Source organism: Papio anubis, chromosome 2 (genome assembly GCF_008728515.1).
Source record: "Papio anubis isolate 15944 chromosome 2, Panubis1.0, whole genome shotgun sequence".
NCBI lineage: Eukaryota > Metazoa > Chordata > Mammalia > Primates > Cercopithecidae > Papio > Papio anubis.
Genome location: NC_044977.1, coordinates 52,605,002 through 52,629,053, shown reverse-complemented (window position 1 = coordinate 52,629,053; position 24,052 = coordinate 52,605,002). Strand labels below are relative to the sequence as shown.

The 24,052-nt window shown below is 45.4% G+C and overlaps 2 protein-coding genes across 3 annotated transcripts in view; one reads left to right on the top strand and one right to left on the bottom strand.

The window, feature by feature from the left end:
* Positions 1-24,052, top strand: part of SYN2 (synapsin II) — a 207,867-nt gene that overhangs the window by 153,488 nt on the left and 30,327 nt on the right. For both annotated transcript variants that reach the window (XM_017955243.2, XM_017955244.1), the window contains 4 exons: positions 4,857-4,914; positions 6,123-6,214; positions 9,877-10,033; positions 15,431-15,520. In XM_017955243.2, the coding sequence (XP_017810732.1) occupies positions 4,857-4,914; positions 6,123-6,214; positions 9,877-10,033; positions 15,431-15,520 (397 nt within the window). The remainder of the gene's footprint in view (positions 1-4,856; positions 4,915-6,122; positions 6,215-9,876; positions 10,034-15,430; positions 15,521-24,052) is intronic.
* TIMP4 (TIMP metallopeptidase inhibitor 4) lies at positions 17,256-23,499 on the bottom strand. The gene is made up of 5 exons (XM_003894081.5): positions 22,856-23,499; positions 21,542-21,639; positions 20,980-21,094; positions 18,531-18,655; positions 17,256-17,900 (listed from the first exon to the last, which is right to left on the bottom strand). Exons 1-5 carry the CDS (start codon positions 22,992-22,994, stop codon positions 17,703-17,705), a joined length of 675 nt encoding a protein of 224 aa, XP_003894130.1. The 5' UTR covers positions 22,995-23,499; the 3' UTR covers positions 17,256-17,702.

Genomic DNA, 24,052 nt, shown 5'->3' with positions numbered 1-24,052 from the left:
CTAATATCCCAGTTAATAAGCAAGTCCTGATTGTGAGGCTACTAAGTCACAGCTCTGTGAAGGATTTGGAAATTTATGGATATAATTGTTATATTTGTACAGGCCTAGAGCATATAATCAAACAAGAAGACATAATCAGTATTTAAAATCAAAAATTTTCTGAAAAATCCAAGATTCACATATGGATCATCCCTGCTCTGAAGCATTGTCATATAATCTAGTGGTCTGAGGCATAGGTGGGGAAGCAGTGTCTGATTATCAGACAACTGACCTTGAAAGGTGGTATCAGATGATGATGCTGTGAGCCAAATATCATGAGCAGACAATAAATGTGATGAAAATTCAGAAAAGGAAGAAGCCATGTTGGCCGTAGTCATATTAAAACAGCATATGTTTGCTGCTTTTTGCTAACAGTGCCTCATATTTGCATAAATTTCAGCACTTCCAAAACTTTCATGTCATCTGATTTCATTAAATCTTCACAACCACCTGTGAGCCAAATATTATTAAATGAGGTAAAATACATAAAACACTTAGAATAGTAGTTAGTACGTCACAGGTGTTCACTACTAAGATCACTATTAGCCTTATTTTATAAATGACACAACTAAGACTCAGAGAGGCATTACTTGCCCAAAGTCACACAGCTGAAAAGTGGTAGAAGTAGGCCTGAACTCGGCTTCCTTGACTCCTATTTCTAGAACTCTTTCTCCATTATCCCATGCATAAAAGAGGGCATATTTAAGCTAGGCTTGCCTGGTTTAGGCCAAGTTTTGTGGGGGAGTTAGGAGAGAAGTCTCTGAAATCGTATTCCTCAGCCTCACAAGCCCTAGTTGGTAGGTGGATGGGAATTGATGAAAGTATTCACTTCCTTGATTAACGAGTTAAATCTAGAAGCTTTTGCTCATTTTAGCAATAAGGGGAGATGATGGTTCATTACCTGGTCCATCAAGGAAGCTGCAAGCCATTAAACTTACATAGATCCTCAGCTGCTAGGCTTGTTAAGAAAAATGTTACAATAGGGGGAAATTGACAACACAGGCACTACAGATATTTTTAGTCTGTGTTTCAAGGATGTACATCTTGGGTTTTGTTTAGGATTGAGCACAAGGGGATGAATTTAGATTTATGTGACAAGACTGCCAATCAGAAAGTTCATATTGGTGGGGCATGGTGGCTCACTCCTATAATCCCAGCACTTTCAGATTCCAAGGTAGGATTGCTTGAGCCCAGGGGTTCAAGAACAGCCTGGGCAACATAGTGAGACTGTGTCTGTACAAAACAAAATTTAAAAATTAGCCTGGCATGGTGGCATGTGCCTGTAGTTCCAGCTACTCAGGAGGCTGAGGCAGGAGGATCACTGGAGCTCATTCAGGCAGTCGAGGCTACAGTGAGCCATGATTGCACCACTGCACTCCAGCCAGCGCAACAGAGCAAGATCCTGTCTCAAAAAAAAAAAAAAAAAAAAAAAAAAATTCCATACTGGGCATCTTATCTGTTCCTATCGTATGCAGGGGACTATGTGGGAAAACTAAGGGAAGCGGAGTAGTTTTCCGAAACTTTCAAATGCTGGTAAGAGTGGTATCATTTTTTTCTTGGGTGGGGGACAGTTTGGGAGTATCAGCAAAAACCATAACAGTGTCTGTTCCTTGCACCAGCGTTTCTGTCATAAAATAGTTATCCTATGGCTATATTTTTAAATGTAAGCCATTGTAGCACTGTTTGTAATAGCAAAAACAAGAAACTAGAAATCTAATGTGCTCACCAATATATAATGCCAATACCAATAAATGCTTACCAATAAATACTGTATGTCCTTCAAATGGAATTTCATGCAACTATTAAAAAGGAAGAGGCCCATCAATATGTGCTGAAAGCATATCACTAAGATATATTTTTAAGTGCAAAAAACAAAAATTTTTAAAGAATTTATGTAGCATGCCATATGTATATGTTTGAAGCATATATGTATGCAGGTATATCCACACATTTTTCCCCCTCCACTGGAAGTATATGCTTATAATTGATAATTAGAAGTATATGTGATAAGAGAGGAATGGGAAAAAAGAACATTTTACTTTTTGTTTTATCCTCTTATATAATTTTATAGATAGATCGACTAGTTTAACCACACAATATACTATTTTTTAAAAAAATTTAAGCCTCTCTAAGGTAACACAACCAGGAAGGGGTACAGCTAGAATTCACACCCCAGATTGTGATTCCAGAGCCCATCCTCTGGATTCCAGCACACTGCCCTGTACTAGTGTTCTCTTAGTATCAGGAAATACTTCTATCATTTGCTAGCAAATTACACAATTTTTCATGAAAATACCTAGAATCAAAATGTCCCAGAGCCTGGAGCTGCAAGAATGTGCTCATTCTCCAGAAGAGGGCTCTGTACCTCATCTGCCGGCCATCTTGGCTCCTTTTCTATAAGGTTGTGGCTCAGCCAAGAGAGGTCAGTGACCCTGGGCCAGGAAACACACACTGAGATTTCCAACAGGACAGATTACCTTAAGGAAAAGGCATTAGGATAGCTAGAGAGGTGGGGGAGGAGGGAAGGCATGAAAACAGTTCATTAGCCAACTTGGTCAATGGGCAGGTGCAGGAAGTGGCAGAAAAACGCAGCCAGAATCTATAAATATACTTCAATATCAGTGTTCAAAACCCACAACATAAATGAGTGAATTAAGAAACTTGGCAGCATTTAAGCACCTAGATGTAAACTCTTAGTTCTAGCCTTAACTTCCATGAACTTTTCTGATTTGGGCATGTTATTTAATTGTCCTGGGCTTCAGTTTCCCCATCAGCCAAATGGACCACACTATCTCTCCTGGCTCCTTCACAGAGTTGTGAGGAACAACTAGGGCAAGGAACATGCTTTGCAAATGCACGGCATCGTACCAAATGAGAGGTTATTGTTAATGTCTCTGAGATTTAACTCACAGAAGGAGAGCTATTTTGAGACAGGAAAATAGGAGGAAGCATCAGAAAAGCATTGCTGATAACAAGGTAGACATACCTCACCAATGAAAGAAAGGGATCTCATGGGTCATTCACTCCAGTTCCTCCTTTTTATAGTCATGGACACAAACCTGCAGACTCCAAGGTCTGTAGAGAAGTGATAGTGCCATACTAGACTCTATTAGTTAAACCTGTAAATAAAATGCAATAGTAGCCAAAGAAATATATATACTACAGGGATATACTACAGGGCCCCTGCCTGAGGGGCTCGCTGAGCTGTGAATGTTGATCAGGGTCCTGGAAACAAGCTGGTGTGAAGCTTAATAAGAAATTGGGGCAGAGGTGGGGGATGGACTTAAGTGGTCCAGCTCCAGGATGGCTGAGTGCCTCAGAGGAGCAATTTGAGGGTGGCCAGGGACTTGGATAGGACAAATGACAACTTCCTAGAACGGGGTGTTCCAGAACCCATAGAGAAAAGGAAACAGCCTGGCCTCGTCCAGGGTAGTTGACAGGAACCAGGGTAGGAAGTATTTGTAGTGGGACTAGCGCTCACATCATTAAGTCCCTTGTGAGTGGAAGAAGGAAAATGGGAACAAATGCAATGCAGCACACACAGGGAAAGTCCGTTTTTGTGGTGGTGTGAGCAGAGAAGGAGAGGCTAGATCAATAGAGGGAGACAGTGCCTGCAATGTGAAGGGCAGTGGGCTCAGAGTGCCACAGACTTGGCTGTGAATACTGGCTCTGCCGATAACTTGCTATAGGGCCTTGAATACACCATTTTCAATTCTGAATCTTGGTTTCCTTGTTTCTGAAATGAAGATCTTTATCTGTATCTTACATATTGTTAGGACTAAATGAGATGTTCTTGAAAACGACTCGCATGTAATTCCTAGAACATGATGCTCAATAAATATTGGTTTATTCCTTTATTTTGGGGAGAGACTCCCAAAAAATTTCCAATGAAATATTACAGTTGGAAATTTCAAGCACTGGAAAAGCAAGCTCAACCTACCTAACAAGTAGAGTGTGGAAAGGCCCTTTTGACAAATGGAGAACCAGCTGAAATGGACAGATAAGGAAATCTAATGTAGGGGGGGCAGGTTAGAAGCAAAGTAGGAATTAATATAAGTATAAAAATATCTGCTTATAAGGGATTAATTACTTATTACAAGGGATTAATTAATGCATTAATGTGAGGGTCCTCTAGATCTGTGACAAACTGGGAAGATACTGTGTACTGTGTAACTCACCTTGACCCATTTTCTTGACTGCTCAGAAATATGGGCTAAGTTTTGTGTTCAAATGCAGTGGCTTTCCTCAGTCTTTTCCCGCTACCTTCTATTTTGATCTAATTAATTTCCTCGCATTCATTGATTGTTCCTTAATCCTCATTTTGTTGGTTATATTTTTAAATTAATAATGGCCTCGGGTCCTCTTTGCATGGGTATGAAGAAGTAAAGTGATAACAGTTTCTTTAAAAACTAGAAATCCAAGGGTGGATACCAAATAGAAAACCATAGTAAAATGAAGGATCAAGGAAAAAAGGAAATTATAGAAATGTATAAAGCTGACCTAGCCTTTACTAAGAATAAAATTGGGGAAATCCTTATTTCTAGATGCGTTTTATAGCCAAAAGACCAGAGATGTTATGACAAAACCCAATAATGAAAGGATGTTTTGTATTATTTTATAGATGGGTAAATTGAGGCTAAAAGAGAGGAAATGGTTTGTCTTGTGGTGATCTCATAGCAGAATGAGGTTCAGAACCCAGGTCTCTTGACCCTCATTCTGGAGATCTGTCTGCTGTGGTCCTCTTCTTTGTAATAGTAAATGTCTGACTTTAAATACTTGCACAAAACTAATTTGTGTGGGTTTATTCCTTTCTCCAGGGCCAAGTGCTTTCGGGGCAAAAAAGTCCTTGGAGATTATGATATCAAGGTGGAACAGGTAATCAGCCTGAAGCCCAGAGCTGCATCTGAATCATCACGGTTTCCTCTTGGCATGCCAGAGTGAACCATGTCGTTCTGCTGAGTGGAATACTGTGTCCATCATTGGGTTCTGGACTCTGCATTTCCTCTCTCTCCTGTCCTTTCCCCAGGACCTTTCTCTCTGTGAGGCATGGTCCTGGAGTCTGTGTCTTTTCATTTCTCTGATTCCTTTTTATGGCTCTGGTGTCTGTAGATGAGCAAGCAGTTTGGTTCTTAGGACCCTCTTACAGTGTAAGTTTCCCAGAGTGAGGAAAACCTTAGAGGAATGTCTTCCCAGGACATTGTACTTTACCTCCATATTGTTGGTGGCAAGATACTTCTTGGTAGGCACATGTCTGCTATTCAGGTATGCTGCCCCCAGTGATGGTTCCTCTGGGCCTTTAGAGGAAACATAGAAAAGAACACTTCCTTAATACAGTGAAGCACTGAAAGCCCTTTTTCCTTTTTTCTTTTCTTTTTTTTTTTTACCTTCCTCCATCCTTTGCTTCATAATAAATAGTGATTGGGTCCATTTGGGGAAGAGGAGGATGTTCAGTTTCAACAATGCATGTATTTCCTATGTGGTAAAAGAAGTTACTCATCATTCATTATACAGTGTGTTATGATTTACTGACTGTCTTCAAACAACTTGTTAGATAGGCAAGATTGATAAAAATCAAAATTATTCCCATTTTATAGATTGGGAAAACTGAAACCCAGAGAGGACAAGTAACTTGCTTAATGTTTAATGTTTTATACAGCTGTGTAGGGGGAAGTAGAACTAAAACCTAGTTGGCTAAATTTAAACCTAGTGCTTTTATATTGAAACTGATAAAAGGACACTTGTCTCAGTCCACATTATCGCTCTGTAGAGAACCAGCACAAAGGATGCTGGGCTGGGAGTTAGAGGACCGGATTTTTGCTCCTTTCTCTGCCAATAATAAGTTTTGTTTGTCCTGAAAAGTTACTTAACTGCTCTGAGGCTCAGTTTCCTCCTTTGGTAAATGGGGATAATTATCTCTGTCCCACCTTCATCACAGTGTTGCTATGAGAATTAGACTAACTCAGTATGTGAACATGTTTTGAAAACTGTATATAAATGTTCTGTGGTGGGGATGTTGCTGCTGCTATGTAGAGGACTTGCCAAAGTCAGGATTGTGAACTTATTCCCCTGTTATTATTTTCCAGGCAGAATTTTCAGAGCTCAACCTGGTGGCCCATGCAGATGGCACCTATGCTGTGGATATGCAGGTTCTCCGGAATGGCACAAAGGTTGTCCGGTAAGGGTCTTTCTGAACTCAGGGTCATTGTGACTGTCTCCAGAGTTACTACCTCTGGCTCAAAGAGGTGGTTTCTAAGTCAGGTGTTGGAGTGAGATAGCAGTACTATGTATGGTATACAGAACTTAATGATGTGTGTTCGGCAAAAGTAGTAGAAAAGGCAGAGAAAGCCAGCTTCTCGCTGAGCTTAGTCCAGTGGTAGAGAAAGCAACTTAAGCTTCACAGACTCAGAGCTCACTTAGAGACAACTGGATTCCTTATAGGATTATTTCCCCCCACCCCTTCAGCCAGTGCAGCTCCGTTCTTTTATCCTGCACACATTTCCGTTGGAAAACAGGGTACCATTGCTTTAAAACAAACAAACCTGAAAATGTCTGATGTAGTTCAGCCTCCCATTTTACATTGATTTGCTTAGGTTCCCCTAGTGAGTTGTGGCAGAGCCGTGTCTTCTATGTGAGATCCCTTGACTCTCCATCCTGTATTCTTTCTATATTCCTCCTTCCTGGGAACTCCTAAGTCTGATAGAAAAACTAGGGCTGGAAGAGACATGGTGGGTGGAAGAAAATAAGCAATTATTGAGCACTTACATGCCAGGTGGTATGCTGGATGCCATATAGATGTGATGTTGTCATACTCACAGAATTTTGTGAGGGAGGTAATGAGAATTCCAGATTGGAAGGTGGTCAAGCGGGGAGAGGGGGCGGTGGGAAATGGTTTCAACAAGTGTTATTCTTCCCAGGAGTTCAGTATGGCTTCAGGTTTTCAGACATCAATCTTGTTCCAAGAAGAGATTTCACCTCACTCTTCCCTACCTCAATCTACAGTAACCTGACAGGCTTCCAGTGTCCAACAGGAACCGGGTTGGTGACAGGAAAGGCCAGACTGGAGGTGTCTGGGACCTAACAACAGGAAATATGAGCTTATCCATTCTGAAGATCAAGGAAGAAAACAGAAAAAGAGATGTCCATCCGGGTGGGGAGTGAGCTCAGGTAGCTCCTACAAGAGAAAATGGATGGGCTCCTCCAGCTGTAGGTAGAGGGGGTAATGGGGATGCTAGAACATAAGCAGGTGGTGACAGAGAGGCCCAGTAGCAGGGCAAGAATAAAGACAGGCCTTTCTGGGTACCAGGGTAGGAACTCAGGGGCTGACCACAGTGTACAGCTCAATTCCTATAACTGGGGTGCAGGATTGGAGTTGTATCTCAGGCATACAGCTGGTGCTAACTTCCCAGAACTGAGACACAAGAAGATCAGAGCAGCTCTAACAGATGCCATGTTTCTGTTTGTTTGTTTGTTTAATAGATTGAGGGGATTCTTGTACAGATTTGTTACACGGGTATATTATGTAATGGTGAAGTTTGGGGTTCTAGTGTTCCATCACCCAAATAGCATCATATCCAATAGATAATTTTTCAGCCCTCATCCTCCTTTCATCCTCCCCTCTTTTGGAGTCCCCAGTGTCTGTTTTTTCCATCTGTATGTCTATGTGTACCCATTATTTGGCTCCCACTTATAAGTGAGAAATGCAGTATGTGATTTTCTGTTTCTGAGTTATTTCACTTAGGATAATGGCCTGTAGCTCCACCTTTGTTGCTGCAAAATACATGATTTTATTTTTTTAATGGCTACATTGTATTCCATGGTGTGTACTATATATATTTTCTTCATCCAGTCATCCACTGATGGACACTTAGGTTGATTGCATGACTTTGCTATTGTGAATAATGCTGCAATAAACATATGAGTGTGAGTGTCTTTTAATTTGATGATTTCTTTTCCTTTGGGTAAATACTCAGTAATGGTATTGCTGGGTCATATGGTAGTTCTACTTTTAGTTCTTTGAGAAATCTCTATATTGTTTTCTGTAGAAGTTGTACTAATTTACATTTCCCACCAACGGTGTAAAAGCTTAAGTCCTCTGAGTGGCCAAAGAAGGCTCCTTCCACCCTCACTTTAAAAGATTAATCTCTGAGCCTGGGTGGGGCTGGGGCTGGAGGTGGTGGGCAATGGCTGCCTGGGCAGAGAACCAAGTAGGTCATTGTATATCATATGAATCTACTGAGGCTTAGCGCCTTGGGAATAGATGCTGCCACAGAACTGACTCTCTGGGAAGGTGGGGTTTCTCTGAAGCTCGGGCATGAAAACAGGGGCCTTGGTCCTCTGGAATAACCGTGGCTAGAAGCTTTGCTGGCTAGAGGGGAAATGCAGGAGCTTTCCTATGCATGGGAACATTCTGTACTCTCAGGGCTTCCTGTAGCTGTTGCTCAACCTCAGTTCTGCGAAAAATATTTGTACCCCTCCCTAGCGTCCACTTTGGAAGAATAACATTGGGAAGTCTGGCATCTGTCCTCAGCCAGTCTGGCCCCTTGCTCTCCTGGGGGCCTGATGAGGGCATTGCGTATTTTAAGGAGCAGCTTTAAGGAGTCAGAAAAGGACACTGAGATCAGGGACCTCTGTGGCAGTGTGGTGAAGGCAGCCAAGTACTGTTGTCTTCAGTTTTCCAGGACCTGCTTTGAGCTCCAACTCAAAAGCTACAAGGAGCTTCAGGCTCTTAACTGCCTCATGTAGTCAAGGAAAAATCTTTTTCACTTAAGGTGTGAGAGTCTAAAAGTGTTTCTTCGCTCCTAAGGGTATTTGTACCTTAGAAAAAGGCAATGCTTAGCCCAGAGGAGAGAGGGAATGTCAGAATTCTGTTCCTCAAATCTCCTTTGGAAAGTACCATACTATTGGCCAGGCATGGTGGCTCGCACCTGTAATCCCAGCACTTTGGGAGGCCAAGGTGGGCAGATCACTTGAGGCCAGGAGTTCAAGACCAGCTTGTCCAACATGGCAAACATGGCAAAATCCCATCTCTACTAAAACTATAAAAAATTGTTTGAGTGTATTGGTGTGTGCCTGTAATTCCAGCTACTTGGGAGGCTGAGGCACAAGAATTGCTTGCACCCAGGAGGCGGAGGTTGCAATGAGCTGAGATCGCGCCACTGCACTCTAGCCTGGGTGACAGAGCAAGACCTTGTCTCAAAAACAAACAAACAAACAAACAAACAAAAAAGGAAAGTACCGTAATATCCCATTTCCCAGTCCAGAAAGGAAGAATAATAATAAAATTACAACCATTGCTCATGTGTGCACTCCCAGCGCTTTGGGTGACTGAGGTAGAAGAATGACTTGAGCCCAGGAGTTTGAGACCAGCCTGAGCAACATAGTGAGAACTCATCTCTCCAAAAAATGAAAAAATTAGCCAGGGGTCATGGCACGTGCCTGTAGTCCTGGCTACTTGAGAGGCTGAGCCAAGAGGATCACTTGAGCCCAGGAGTTCGAGAACAGCCTGGGCAACATAGTAAGACCCTGTCTCTCCAAAAAACAAAGAATTAGCTGGGCCTGGTGGTTTGTGCCTGTAGTACTAGTTACTTAGCAGGCTAAGGCAGGAGGATCACTTGAACCCAGGAGTTTGAGGTTATAGTGAGCTACGGTTGTGCCACTGCACTCTAGCCTGGGTAACAGAGTAAGACCTGTCTCTAAAATAACAACAGTAAAATGAGGGGCTTGGACTAGGTGGTTCTTAAGCCCTCTTCTCTATCTTGGGTTTTGGAAATGGGAACCAAAATGATATATGGCCTGAAGTGCTGGTTAATGGCAAACCTGCCTCTACCTTCTCGCCAGGTCCTTCCGGCCAGACTTCGTGCTCATCCGGCAGCATGCATTTGGCATGGCGGAGAATGAGGACTTCCGCCACCTGATCATTGGCATGCAGTATGCAGGCCTCCCCAGCATCAACTCACTGGAATCCATATACAACTTCTGTGACAAGCCATGGGTGGTGAGTGAGGCCCCCTTCCCCCAAGTAAAAGGGTAGGATCCAGGCCTTACATCTCCCAGGTCCCTAAGAGGGACTCAAAATGCAGTAGGCCCCAGCCCCAGAAGGGTCCCTACATCTCCCAGGCCCCTAGAAGGGTCCTTAAGATGCAGTAGGCCCCAGCTAAGAGGATGTGAGAGGAGCTTCCCCTGGGACATGGGGGAGGGCAGGTCATCGCAATAGCACAGCATCACCTGTCACAGGCTGGGCACCTTTGCTGCGGAGTGGACCTTTGGCCTCACAACAAAGTCGTACAAAGATACCATGAAGAAGCCCTTATAGGTCTGTAGGCTCTGCCCTTGGCCATAGGTTGCAATGATAAAAATGTCTGTTTCTTGCCTCCTAGAATGATCAAACTTTTAGAATGGCCTGAGCCCAGTGACACCCAAGGGAATAGTCCAACTCAGAGGTAGTGACAGAGTCCTACCAAGTGGTTAAGCAACCTGAAAATGAAATTTATCCACATGCATGTGAATCAAATACTTATGAACTAGAAGTGTCCTTGGAGATCATCAAAGCCTAACCCTAACTCTGACCTTAACCTTTCATGATAGAGATATGAAAATTAAAGAAAGAAAGTAAGGTGTAGAAAACTACTAACTATAGGATGCCAGTTTCTGAGATTTTTCTACGTTAATTTCATTTAATCCTCACCTTACAAGGAAGATATTATTATCATTATTATAACTTTTTACAGAGAAACAAGACCCAAAAAGGATTAAGTAACTTGCCAAAGTTATAGTGCCAGGATTTCTCTACATCTCACTGCCTCTCCCATTGATTGAGGCTCCTATATAAGGAAGAAACTGATCTGGTTTTCTCTTTCTTGGCCAACTTGGAAATCTAGGAAGGCGGTGGAAACTTTTAGGCAGATAGAAAAAGTGGGGCTAGGAGGGAGAGTGACTTATGATGGCTTTGGGGGTACTCTGGCTTCCCCTCCGACCACTGAGGGGACCCAGCTCCTCTGCTGGCTCTGCTACTCCAGGCTGACCCTCTCAGAAGGTAACACCTGCCCCTAATCACATCCTCATTGGCTTGCAGTATGCAGGCCTCCCCAGCATCAACTCATTGGAATCCATTTATAACTTCGGTGGCAAGCCATGGGTGGCAAGTGAGGCCCTCTTTCCCCAGGTAAAAGGGCAGGATCCAGAGGAGGGACTTCTGGACCTCAAGATGGAGTAAGCCTTTCTTGTTTTGTAAAAGTGGAATTTCAGCTGTCACACACCCTGGATTGCCAAGGTTCCTGGCACTTATGGCTAATTGTGAAGTTTCTGAACTCCACGCCTTTACACCACTCAGAGAGCTGAAGGGTGTGTGTGTGTGTGTGTGTGTGTGTGTGTGTGTGTGTGTGTGTGTGTGTGTGTTAACCAAACACATCTGTCACCTCTGCTCTTAATCTTTTTTTCCACCCCGGAACTAACAGCTTTCTTTCTCCTTTGGAAGCCAGGGAGAGCTTGGAGTGTAAGAGAAAGATCAATGGACAAGGAGTCAGGAGGGCTGGGAGCTGCCACGGTTAAGGAGGGGGTTGGGTTCCCAAGCTCCACTTGTTCAACCTTTCCCTCTGCGTGGCCTGAGGCATCTGGAATCCTAGATTCTGCAGAAACACGCTAATAGAGTGTGTGATTTTAGTATGTTGCTAATCACAGAAGAGCATATGTGAGACCTTCACCAAGTGTCTTTTTTGTGGACCTCCCTTTTCTCCTCAGTCACACGTCTTTCCTACTGCACACATGTCCTAACCCACATGCACCCCTGGCACTTGTCAGAAGTGGACTCTCCTAGCCACACAGGGTGATCCTGCTATTAGCAGCTTTTTCTGGGTGATTTCACTACTTATCAACCCTCTGACTGAACCTGTGCCCCAGTTTCTTCATCTCCAAACTGGGAATAGTAGTAGCAGCTGCCACCACTTTGACAGCCTGGTTGTTACGGGCTCCTAGTATATGGGTTCTCTTAAAGAAATTTGTGGCCGGGCGTGGTGGCTCATGCCTGTAATCCCAGCACTTTGGGAGGCCAAGGCAGGTGGATCACGAGGTCAGGAGATCGAGACCATCCTGGCTAACACGGCAAAACCCCGTCTCTACTAAAAATACAAAAAAATTAGCCGGGCGTGGTGGCGGGCGCCTGTAGTCCCAGCTACTTGGGAGGCTGAAGCAGGAGAATGGCATGAACCCTGGAGGCGGAGCTCGCAATGAGCCAAGATCGCGCCACTGCACTCCAGCCTGGGCAACAGAGCGAGACTCAGTCTGAAAAACAAAAAGAAAAAAAAAATAAGTTGTTCCCTGTTTTCTTTTCCTAAACTGTGCCAGAGGCCAGGGCAGGAAGAATGGGGAGAGCCTGTGGCTAGGGCTTTGCTCCTCCCGGGATCTGGGATCTGGTGAGGGGTCACACTCTCACCCATTCACAATCTGAGCACATTGCCTTGGGCACTGCATGAGAACAGCAGGGCACCCTGGCCAGACCCCAAGTTCTCCCTTCAGTTTCACTAAGCAGCTGCCACATGAATGACGTTTTACATATTGTTCTCTGCTTGTTCATGGGAGTGGACAAATTTGGTGATTGTGAGGGGAGGGTCCCTCTCAGTTGATGACTTTGGGTTGTGTTTCTCAATATCTTTACTGTGACTGCTATTGATGTGAGGAGATACTTTGGTTGGGTTGGAAAAGGCTCTACCTTGCACGACTCTGTCTCTGAGCACATTGCTGTCTCTGAAGTTGGTCAGGGCAGGCCACTGGGATTTGGGGAGCAGAAGTGGACCGGTCAGTGAAAGCAGCATTCCAGACAAATCAAGAATGGCACCACCCTTTATTGCTGCCAATCTTTCTGAAATTCTGTCAGTTTTTCTGGGTTTTTGGAGACAAGTGTACCAGAGTTAAATTAAATCATTTAATTTCCAGGAGTGATAGGCATGGGGACACATTACTCAAATGGATCTGGAATCCCATTTTTTCCAAGAAATCTTTCTTGATTCATTCGATGAGTGGTTATAATGGACATATCTTCCTATTAATTGCCAACAGCACCCCCAGCTCCCAAATTCATTCTTTTGTCTATGTGTAAACAGCCCTTATCAGATGTTACATTTGTTTAATTGGTGACTCTATGGCTGTGATTTAATCTAAGTTTCCAGGGAGGTATGGGTTAGATGCCAAGCTCACTACCTTGAGCAGACAGGGACTGCTGGAGGGGAGAGTGGGGTGAGCTCCCTGAGACCCAACGAGAGCCTGGGAACTGGCTGTCATTATTGTGTTGGCTGTTGCAGGGCTCTGGGAGTCTGCCACAGGCTGTCCTGGCATCCGTGTGGTGTCTGTGTAACTCTCCCACATGCTGGAAAGGTAGGGCCCCACATGCCTTGGTGCCATGCCAGAGCGTGGGCTGCAGCAGGACAGAGGTCATTTGGCAGAGCTGGCATTAGCTCCCCAGGGATGTTGGAGAGCCTTGGGAGCCCAGGCAGGTGTCCAGAGGCAGAGCAGGAGTCCAGGCCCAGATGGGCAGGTAGGACATAAAGGTCAGATGAGCAGGTGGGGAGAATGAGAGAAGGCAGGAAAAGTCTGAGGGTTCATTCTTGATAGTTAAAGCAAATTGAAGGACCAAAGACAGCGAGGACAGCAGGGTACAATGGTGAATGCACCCAGCAAGGAAAAGAGACCTGAGTGCTCTTGCAGTGCAGCCCTGACTCCAGGATGTAATCCAGGAGCCTGCACTTTTCTTTGCTCTCCAGCCTCAATCTCAATTTGTCAAATGAGAGGGCTGGTCTAGAGACTCTATAAAGTCCCTTTTGACAGTGATATCTTAGGGGCTTGAGGGTCCATGAATCATCCTTTCAGTCCTGGAGGAGGCTCTAGAGCTCTAGAGTCACCAATTGTTTGTCACTAAAGGGAGGGACTCAGAAATTCCAGTGTTTTCCAGCATTTCAAAAATAACAAAATTATATCTATACCCACAAAAGGACCACAACAGATGATCACTTAAACTGCAGTTTGATAGCAGAGTTTGGGGGAAATATAATAAAGACATATTATTTATGGTACAAAGTTTGAGAAACTGATAAAATTTAACCCTCTCATTTTATATATGAAGAAAATGAAATCCAGAGAGGAAAACTCGTTTGGCCAAGGACACCTAGGAAGTTAACAGAACAAGAATCAGAAGATTTCAGTTTTCTAACAACCCAGTTCCAAGCTTTTACTGCCCCAACCTCCTCTTCCCTTCCTGGCTTATGTGCCAGCATCGCTTGCAGAGAACAGGACCTGAGCTTTTGAAAAATGTTCTAGTCGTCCTTTCTCTGATAAGTAGATTTCATCTAACAGCTTTCCCTTCTAGCCACTCCAGACACCAGTGACTGAGTGTGAACTAATCCAGTAGCCCTAGAGAGATGTGTTTCCTCTGCTGCTGATGCACTGGGGATGGGAGTATAGGTGTGTATGTGACGGGATTGAGCAGGAAAGTCCTGTGTTTCCTGTGGAAAGGGCATAGTTTCTGCAGAGCCTGAAAGGCAGCTACTTGCAGGAATAAGGAGAGTTATGGATTGGAAATGAAGGGGCCTTGCTATGAACCTGGCTTAATTAACTACTGTGTGACCTTGGGCAAGTGACCTCTCTGGGCCTCAACTTCTTCATTTATAAAATGGAGCAGCGTGGGGGAGCCCAGCTGTGCACTAAGAAAACCTTTCAACCCTGACACTGTAAATATGTGTACTTTGCCCCTTCCCCATGGAGCTATTCCAGTTTCTCATACGTAGGCAAAGGGTCCAGTAAGTTCAGTCCCTGGTTGGGTAGTAAGTCCCAGAAAGACTGGGCCTGTGTATCCCACATACCATGACCATTCTAATCTTCCTGAAGAACTTCATTTTATGACGCCTCCTGCTGAAACTCTTGGTGGCTCCATACTGCTTACCGGAAAAATCCATCATTCTTTTGCCTGACATTTGAACTTCCAAGAGTTGGCCCATGTTACCTATCCAGCTTCATGCCTTGCCATCACTCGGGGATGCAGATGTGGAAAGTTAGAGACCCAAGTTTTACTTCCAACTTCACCTTGCAGTTCTGTGACTTTAGGAAAGTTTTGTAACCTCTCTAGGTCCCATATGTAAAATGAAGATGATAAAATAGTTCATCAATTTGATTTGAAACACCATTACAATTGAGAAAGGTAATTGAATTTTAGCTCACTCATTTTCCCTTCCCCAACTAATGCAGATCATATCCTTGGGAATAGGAATTGTACACTTCTTTTATATCCTCACAATGCTTAGCATAAAGTCCTCCACAGAACAAAGGCTCAATAAATATTTGATGAGTTGATGTTTTGCCTGTTTCAGAAGTTATCTAAGATAAGCGTAACATTTGCTTTCCTTTGCAGTTTGCCCAGCTGGTCGCCATCTACAAGACACTGGGAGGAGAAAAGTTCCCTCTCATTGAGCAGACATACTACCCCAACCACAAAGAGATGGTAAGTGGCTCAGTGGGGATATTAGTCTTTCTGCTGTTTTCATTTTGCACTTAGCCACCTGGTGACTGTGGGGCTCTGACAAGGGCCTCAGCATCTCAACCCCAAAGACTCCACTGGGTTGAACTACAGAACTTGTGTGGCTGGAATAGCTAGATTTTAGCTGACAGCCTCTTGTCAATTTCTGGAGATAGAATAGGGAAGAACAGGAGTAAGGGCAGTTTAATCAAGCTGAGAGAATAACAAACTTCTGGACCAACAATCAGATCTCACTGCTTTTGAGTCCCAGCCCTGACTGTGCCACTTGTTGTTGAACAAGCTACATTTCCTCACTGTATGCAGTTTCCAATAAGACGGTCAAGTGGGCATAATTATCCTTGCACAGGATACTCTAATAGGGTACATACACAATTTAAGTGAGAGTCATTAAGTAATAGCCTCTGGGAAAGTGTGAAGCACTCTACTAGATGTAGGGCATTGCTCCTACTATTATTAATCCCCTGACTCTCCCATTCCCCTGGCGCTTCCACAACTGTGATAAGGCTGGGTTAATATTGTGCCTTCTGCCATCCTAGTAAGTCAGAAGGAGCAGAGAGATGGGACGGTTGGTTGGTAAGGAGGCTATTGCCAATGTTTTTCCTGTGCAGGGACCTGGAGCTCAAACTCCCTTTTTCCCTGTCCCCACACCCTCTGCCCCAGGCTGGTGTGATCAATTGGTGATCTTGCTTAACCCACCAATGGAGACTCCCTGCAAAGCATTCCAAGTGGAACAGAGATTATGTTTGTCCCCGCCTCCCCACTTCCTTGGCCAAAAGGGGTCTCCGTTTACACCATTTCTGCAAATCAAGAGCCTTCTTCTGACATATTGTCTATGACCCTGCTTGGCAGCAGACCACATATCAAAAAACGACCTTGGGTCTTGAAAAGAACCAACTCTGTCATCTTTGCCAGAGCTTCCCCAGGGAGAAGCTCTGAAACTTTAAGCTCTTGTCCTTAATAAATCCTAGAGGCCAATATCAGGAGTTTTCCTTTCAGGGCAAGCCAGGAAGCCTTGCAGAGGCTGAGGAGCCCTAAGGGTCTTTTGGTTGGGAAATCTCAGGGAGCCCAAGACACAATGGTGAGAGTACTCAGCTGAAGGGTACAGGGGGCTCTCTGGGGATGAAAACTGGCTTTTTCCTGCTGTAAAATCTAGCAGGGCTGGCCGCTGGAAAAAAATTGCCTCAATTGCCAGGTATATTCCCTACCTACCGTCCTTTCCCCTCAAGGGCCTTTGTGCTATTTCTCTCTGGTGCTCTATCCTGAAATTTGCCCTCAAGAGAGGACCACCTCTCTGTGGTGTAAGAAGCCAACAAAGGGGGATTTCAACTCTATAAGTAAAAGGCTTTGTGGCTTTTAAAAGGTTCTGAAATAGGAATGAAGATGTTAGTAATTCAAAAAGAGACAGAAGAGAAGCCTTATGGACATCAGTTGAGGGTGTTAAGGAGAGTTAACCTGGAGAGGTAGTACCTATTCTGAGACAATAAGTGCATTCTTATTCAAAGAGGTGCTAACCAGGCGGGACCCTCTGCCAGAAATGCTGTAGAGGGGATAACAGCATTGGGAGGCAGGTTAGGCCATTCTAACTCTCACATTGAGTGATTCCGTGTCCCCCAAATGACTCCCCCAAACAGATGAAAGTGTATCAGAGGATTAGGATGAGTTGAGACAGGGGAAGTAGAGGATACACAGCCACAGTATGTTGTTGTTTTCATTCCCGCCAGTCAGTCTGTTTATGATGCTGTCAACCCACCTTCTGGTATTGTACATCACAAGGATATACCATCTCATATGTATGACATTCACCATTTCTCCCCTACCAGATCGATTAAGACAAAGGAAAACACGTTTTCCTTGGGAGGAAAGAGAATAATCCTGGCTTTAGAAAACAAACTAAGCCAAAAGAAACACTTGCAGTAACAGCTACAAGGCTAGACTAATGGGGTTTGGGAGGCAGGGACGACAGGCTGAGGGCAGGGCAGAAAAGTCGTGGCCCCTTCCCTGCCCTGACAGTGGCCAGACCGTCCACTTGGCACTTCTTATTAGCTGGCAGCAAGAAGTCAAGTGGTAATGGCCAAAGCTCTGCAGGGGAGGAGAACCGGCTTGATCTTCAGGACTCTTGAAGGAATGTGATGGTCACTGGTCCCTACTAGGGCTGGATGATGTCAACAAACTCCTTCCTGAGAGGCAGGTGGCCCCGGTACCAGCTGCAGGTGCCGTCAACATGCTTCATACAGACATAATGCTGAGCCTGGTAACCATAGAGCTTTCGTTCCAACAGCCAGTCTGTCCAGAGGCACTCATTAGGGGCCGAGATGATACAGGGTACTGTATAGCAGGTGGTGATCTAGAGTCATGGCCACACAACATTAAAGTGAGTATGGTGTCCTTCTTTTTCCATTGCTACCTTTCAGGTTCCTACATACCCTGCCAGCCCATCTCAAATGCCCCTGTCTTATCAAGCCTTTCCTAGTCCCCAATCTTCCCCTGGATTCTCCTTCCCCAAGGTTCCCCGTATTCAATATTGCCACTTAGTGGCATCTCTGGAATCAGACAGCTCTGAGGGTCCTTACTCTACCACTGACCTTGAGCAAGTCACTTCACTTCCCAGAGCTTTCATTTCTTCACCTTAAAATGGAAATCTTAATTCTTCACAAATATGTTTTGGAGACTAAATTAAACATTTACAGTAAATTTACTATTATAGTGGCTGGCAAAGAATTGACTGTCTTTAAAGGGTGGCTGTATTACAGTTATCTCATTCTGCTTCCTATGATGGCCACCTTCCCAGCCAAAGTGTAAGTACTTTGAGATCAGGGCCTATAGACTATATTGCTTTCTCATCCCCAACTTCATACAGTGCCTGATCCATGGCAGATCTCAAGTATAGTCTAGTAAGTGAATAAATTCATGCATGAATGAAGGCTCAGAACCCTTCCCCCATCCCTAAAGACTTAGGAAATGGACATTCCCTTACTTGGCAGCCACAGTTCAGATGGTAGTGATGATTCAGACTTTCCCTCTGCACCAAGGACAGGTCCTCCCAGGGCTCGATGTAGTTGCACAGATGGATGAAGACTTTTCCATCACTGAGGACCTGACCTTCAAGGGGAGATGGAGGAGAGTCAAGCATGAGGATTCTTCTCCCGGAGCTCCAGGGGCCCAGGTTTTTGAAGAGCCCAGAATTGCAGCCTCCCCAGTGACTTTTTGGTGGCAGTGGTGGCATGGGACTCAATAAAGGGACCAAAAAATAAAACTACTATAATCTTTCTAGCAAAAAGATAAACAGATTATATTTGTATGAGACAGAGTTATGGGATCTGGTGAAGGCCTTTTCATTTAGCATGGTACAGAGAGAAGAATGTGGTCTTTAAAGTCAGAGTCTGTGTAGGACACCCCCTCTTTCTTTTCTGTCATTTACTAGCTGAATTATCTTAAGGAAGTTGTATAACTTCTCAGCTGGAAAATGAAAATTATAAAGTTGTCAGATTAAATGAGAGAATATCTATAAAGTTCCCAGCACAGTTGTGGTCCCACAGAAGATATTCAGTAAATAATAGGCCCCTTCCCTCTTTCCAGTCCTTCCCAGTATCTGCGCAGGCCAGTCTCCTGCTCTAGGTTAGTGAGTCTTTCCCCTTCCCCATAGGACATTTCCCCCTTTTTACCTATGAAATTCCTTTTTGCCTTTCAAAGACCCTTTCAGTGCCACCTCAAAGCCATCTCTGACCACCTAGCCCATACCTCTTTTAGAACCTTAGTCGTTCAATCATTTACTCACTGAGTGACTACTGTGATCTAGTACCAGAAATACAGATATAAAAATGACAGGATCTCTGCTCCCAAGGAGCTTACAAATGAGTAGGGTTGATAGATAAGCAGGGGAAATTACACTGTCCTGCAGTTCTATACAAAGTACAGTATAAGAACAAAGGAACATACAATTATTTCCATCTATGGAAGGGGCGTGGGACAAGGAGGGTGTATCAGAGGAGACTGTGCTTGCATTGGACCTTGAAGGGATGAGTGGGAGTTCACCTGCCAGACAGGTTGGGGGAAGGGCTTCCTGTCATTGCATCTATCCTGTGCAGAGGCAGGGGAACACAGCCTGGCAGCATACCTTCTGCAACTGCAGGTAGCTGAGTTCAGCTCTTGGGAAAGTGAGGGGCTGGGAACTGACATTGACAAATGACAGAAGACAATGCTAGAGAGGGCAGCAGTGTTCTGGTCACAAAGAGCTTTCAACACCAGGCAGAGGAGCTTGTGCCTTCTCCTGTAGGACATGGGTGCCATTGATAACTTTTCCGTAGACTAGTTTTTTGTCATTTATCCCCACCCTCAGTTAGACTTGACCTCCCCAAAGGCAGAGAACATGTTTCCTCATTTCCGCTGATTTACCTCCATGCCTGGCAGCAGGCTAGACACACAGAGGGTAGGTGCTTAGGAAGGAGGTGGGATAACAGAGTTTGAAAGGGCCTGGTCTGCCAGACCTGGGAGCTGCAGGGCTCAGTAGTGTGTCCTGCCTCTGCCTGTCCCATCCAGGAGCTCCTCAGTTCTGCACAATTTCACATCTTCAGAGCTGAGAAGCCCTTATCATTGTAGCCTCCAGTGCCTATGACTCATCAAGAGCCATGTCTGGACAGTGAACTCTTTTGAGGACTGTGCCTTGTTACTGAATCTCCACTCTCCTGGCCAAGGCATGGCAGTGACTAAGTGGTCATTCATTGCTGAATGTGTGGATAGATAGTGGAATCCCTTCACCTATTCCCTCCCCCACAGCTGTGCTTTTTCTTTCCCTTGCTTTCTTTCTAAATATTGTTTTGTGTTTTCGGGCCAGTTTAGATCCCACTTACACAATGAAGCTTCCTTGATAGTTCACAGCTACCAAATAGTTCTATTCCCTGAACTCCAAAATAATTTAATGTTGCATTCATTTATGGAGTCATATACTTGTGTGATTCTTTAACTGTTCTATCCAAACCAATTCAGTATGGAGGAATCCTGCCTGGGCCCAAGTTCACAGAGACAGAACTATGTTAGACTCAAGCTCCTATTAGGTCCTGTGGAAAAGGCAGAGTTGACCTGCAAGGAGCAGTTTTAGAGAGGAGATTTTGACTTTGCCAAAAATCTGATACTAATTTAAACTATTTGAAAATGAAAGCAGCTGCTCTATACTGGATGAGCAACCTGTCCTTAAAATAGTGAAACAGTAGCCAGGATCACTGTAATGAGAACTCTTACATTTAAAGGGAGGTTACAAGGCTCCTCCCAACTCAGAGGTTGTCTGTCACTCACACAGCTCTGTTTTATGCCCAAGAAAATGCCACCTGGCTCAGCCTGCTGCCCAAGGAAGACCCTGGCTCCTTTCTCACTACCTTCCCTAGGGCAGAATCTATTCTATTAAGGCCAGTTGTTGGTCTTTAACTTACCAGTCAAGAGGTACTGCTTCTGGCTGTTGGCTTCTAGTTTCACACCACAGAGGGAAGAGTCAAAAGGTGTATAGATATACTGAACATCCTTGACTTTCTCAAACCCTTTGAACATCTGACAGGCAATTACAAAAAAAAAAAAAAAGCAATATTGAGTCAGTGAGTGTACTGCATATATTAACAGGCAAAAATTTCTCATTTCTCAGCCTAAATATTTAAGCAGAAGTCCAGTTCAGGATTTTGTGTCCTCAGATGTCCCTACCGGGTTATTTTCTGTCTTAAAAAAACAAAAAAACACCTAAACCTTGGTTTATTCCAGTAGGTACCTGTAGTGGCACCATACACCAGCAGCTGTGGGACCAGATGGACGCGGAGGCCCTCCCCTGCAGTATCCCTGGGATTCTATGGGCTTTGCCTCCAAATCTCATCCAGTTCCACTTCAGCATCTAGACCCAAGGATCACTGAGCCAGGCCACCTGAAAGTTACCAGCCCTCCCGGAACACAGACCCCACTTCCTCCATCAGCCTTAGGGGCTACACATCCCAGCCTGCCCCCATGTACCTTTATCTGTTTGATTTCATACCGGAGCATTTTTTCAGTGTCAGCAGGGTCTGCACTGGCAGGAACTACCTTCTCACTGGAGATCTTGGCCCGAATCACTGCATAGGAAGAGAAAAGAGGGAACCTTTAGCAGCTGGTGGGGGCAATACACCTGAGGTCTGGATGATCCAGGGTCCCTGAAGAAGTCTATAGGGCAATTCTTGGTTTTGGTGTGACCAGGTTGTGAGCAACGTGATGTGTGAGAAGGGAGACCTGGAAACGCCTCCTCTGCAGTCCCTGGAAGTTCCAAACCCCTCAGGCTTATTAGGTTCTATAACCGCTAAGCTCTTTCTGCCTTTTCGAACCAGTTAGTCTGGAGAGCTCTAGTTCTCCATAGCCGTTTGTGCAGTGGGGCACAGGGTAGGAGTCAGAGTACAGAAGGGAGGAGGAGCCCCTTCAGGGCAGTTGGTGTGAAGTTTATTGCTGTGGTCAAGGCCTCTCAGCCTGCCTACAGTTGACATTAGTAAATGTTTATTGAATTCATAAATGTTCTGACCCTGCACTGAGGTATTGCATCTCTTGCCATTTGAGCATTAATAACCAAAAACTGTTGATGACGTTCTTCCTCTGTGCCTGGCCCTGCACTAGGCACTAGGCCCATAGATGTGATTAAGACAGGGTCCCCATCCTGCAGAGCTCTTGATCTAGTGCAGGGCATACTTGTAAAGAACAATAGCACAGCATAGTAGGAGCGCTAAGACGGTTAGATGCTGAGGCGGCACCAAGGAGCCAGGGAGCCTGCAGAGAAGGGGAGAGACCTAAGTTAGACCTTGAAGGATGAGTAGGAGTCTGCCAGGAATTTAAGGGTGTGAGGGAGGGCATTCCAGGCAGAGGGAAAAGAAAGGACAGAACGTGTGTGTTGCGGTAGGGGCTTGGTGGCAACCTCAGTTACAGGCCTGGGCAGACACCGGTAGTTATAATGCAAGCCCTCTGCCCCTCCCCTTTCTGTCCCCAGTCCAGTAGTTCAGAATAATCATCAGATAGCTCCGGTGACACCTTGTTCAGTGACACTCCATAATTGCAGTATGGCCAGAGTGAGGGACGTCGCTATGGAAGTCCCTGACGCAATCTTCATTTCCTTATGAATCAGTCAGGTTCTGCGCTTGCAAGGTTGCTATGGCGCCTGGTCCTTCCCGACCCATCAGCCTCAGCAAGAGGCAACCGGTCGGAATTTGAGCTCCTCCCTTTTCCTCTGGACTCCTGGTCTACTGCTGGCCAGATACTAATCCCCCCACAACCACCCCCTGCTGTGGACCTCGCGGACCTCGGACTCACCAAGTGCCGAGTGGCAGATGTGCTGCTGAGGGTGCGCCGGGGCGCAGCTGCATGCCTCGCCCAGCCCCGGGGGCCGCAGCAACGCCAGCAGCCGCAGCAACAGCGCCCAGCTCGGCGCGGGCCGGGGGCTCCCAGGCATGACACTGCAGAGCCCGACTGAGCCTGTGAGGTCTGTCAGACCGAACAGCCCCAGCAGGGCTCCTTCCCAAGGCCGTCGTGCCCCTCGCCCCAGGCTTTATGAGATGGCCCTAAGGGCCAATCCCGCCCCGATGGGCTCCGCCTTCCTTTGGCTCTAGGCCACCCGCGGCGGCAGGACCCGAGGCTCTTCCGACCTGCATACTCAGTAAGATGCAGAGGGAAGCTAGGAAAGAGGCCCTGGCCTCTGTTTCCCTGCCTAAGTCATGAAGCGGTCTGGAAGTAAAGGGAAAGCACTGGGAGAGGGGATGGTGTCAAGGGCAGAAAAACGGAAAGAGCCACAAAGACAAATGCATGAGGACAGAAAGACTGAGGGCTGTGATTCAGGCAGAAAGAACAAGAGTGAGGAGAGGCACAGACAGAAAGAGTGAGACAGGCAGAGTCCCAGAGAGGCAGACAGAATTACAACAGGCAAAAGAGACAGTGACAGAGAAGGACGGACCCCTTGCTGAGCTGCACGCTGGGAATGAGACGAGCTACTCAGGGCTTCTTTCAGCTGCAGGAAGTGCTTTCAATGCCCTATTTATGAGGCTCCAAAGCAACAGCAAACAGTAATAGAACAGGACAGAGAAAGTTGGGGTGTGTGTGTCTTGGCTCTGTTGCCTGGGGGGTGGGGAGAGATGTCAAAGAAGCAGCCAGTGCTTTAGAAACCCTTTCTCACTCCCAGAGCCTCAGACTCTCCAGATAGCTGGAGACAGCCCTCTTGGTGTGGGTACAAAACACAAGGTGTCCCATCACTTAGAGCAAATCTTGGACCTCAAAGCCCTCTTGAGGCCCTAGGCTACACTGATTTTTATTGCATGTCCCTTCTCACTGGAGACTATGTCATGTTCTAGAAGGTGGGATAGCTTAGAAAACAAAGAAGCAGACTGGGCACAGTGGCTCACACCTGTAATCCCAGTGCTTTGGGAGGCCAAGGCGGGTTGATCACCTGAGGTCAGGAGTTGGAGATCACCCTGGCCAACATGGTGAAACTCCATCTCTACTAAAAATACAAAAATT

Bases quoted from the DNA above. Each gene is read 5' to 3' on its own strand.
- TIMP4 (XM_003894081.5), bottom strand. From the start codon at position 22,994: ATGCCTGGGAGCCCCCGGCCCGCGCCGAGCTGGGCGCTGTTGCTGCGG. The intron at 21,095-21,541 runs GTACATGGGGGC...ATTGCCTGTCAG, and splicing joins ATGAAATCAAACAGATAAAG to ATGTTCAAAGGGTTTGAGAA. The intron at 18,656-20,979 runs GTAAGTTAAAGA...CTCCCCTTGAAG, and splicing joins GAAGCAGTACCTCTTGACTG to GTCAGGTCCTCAGTGATGGA.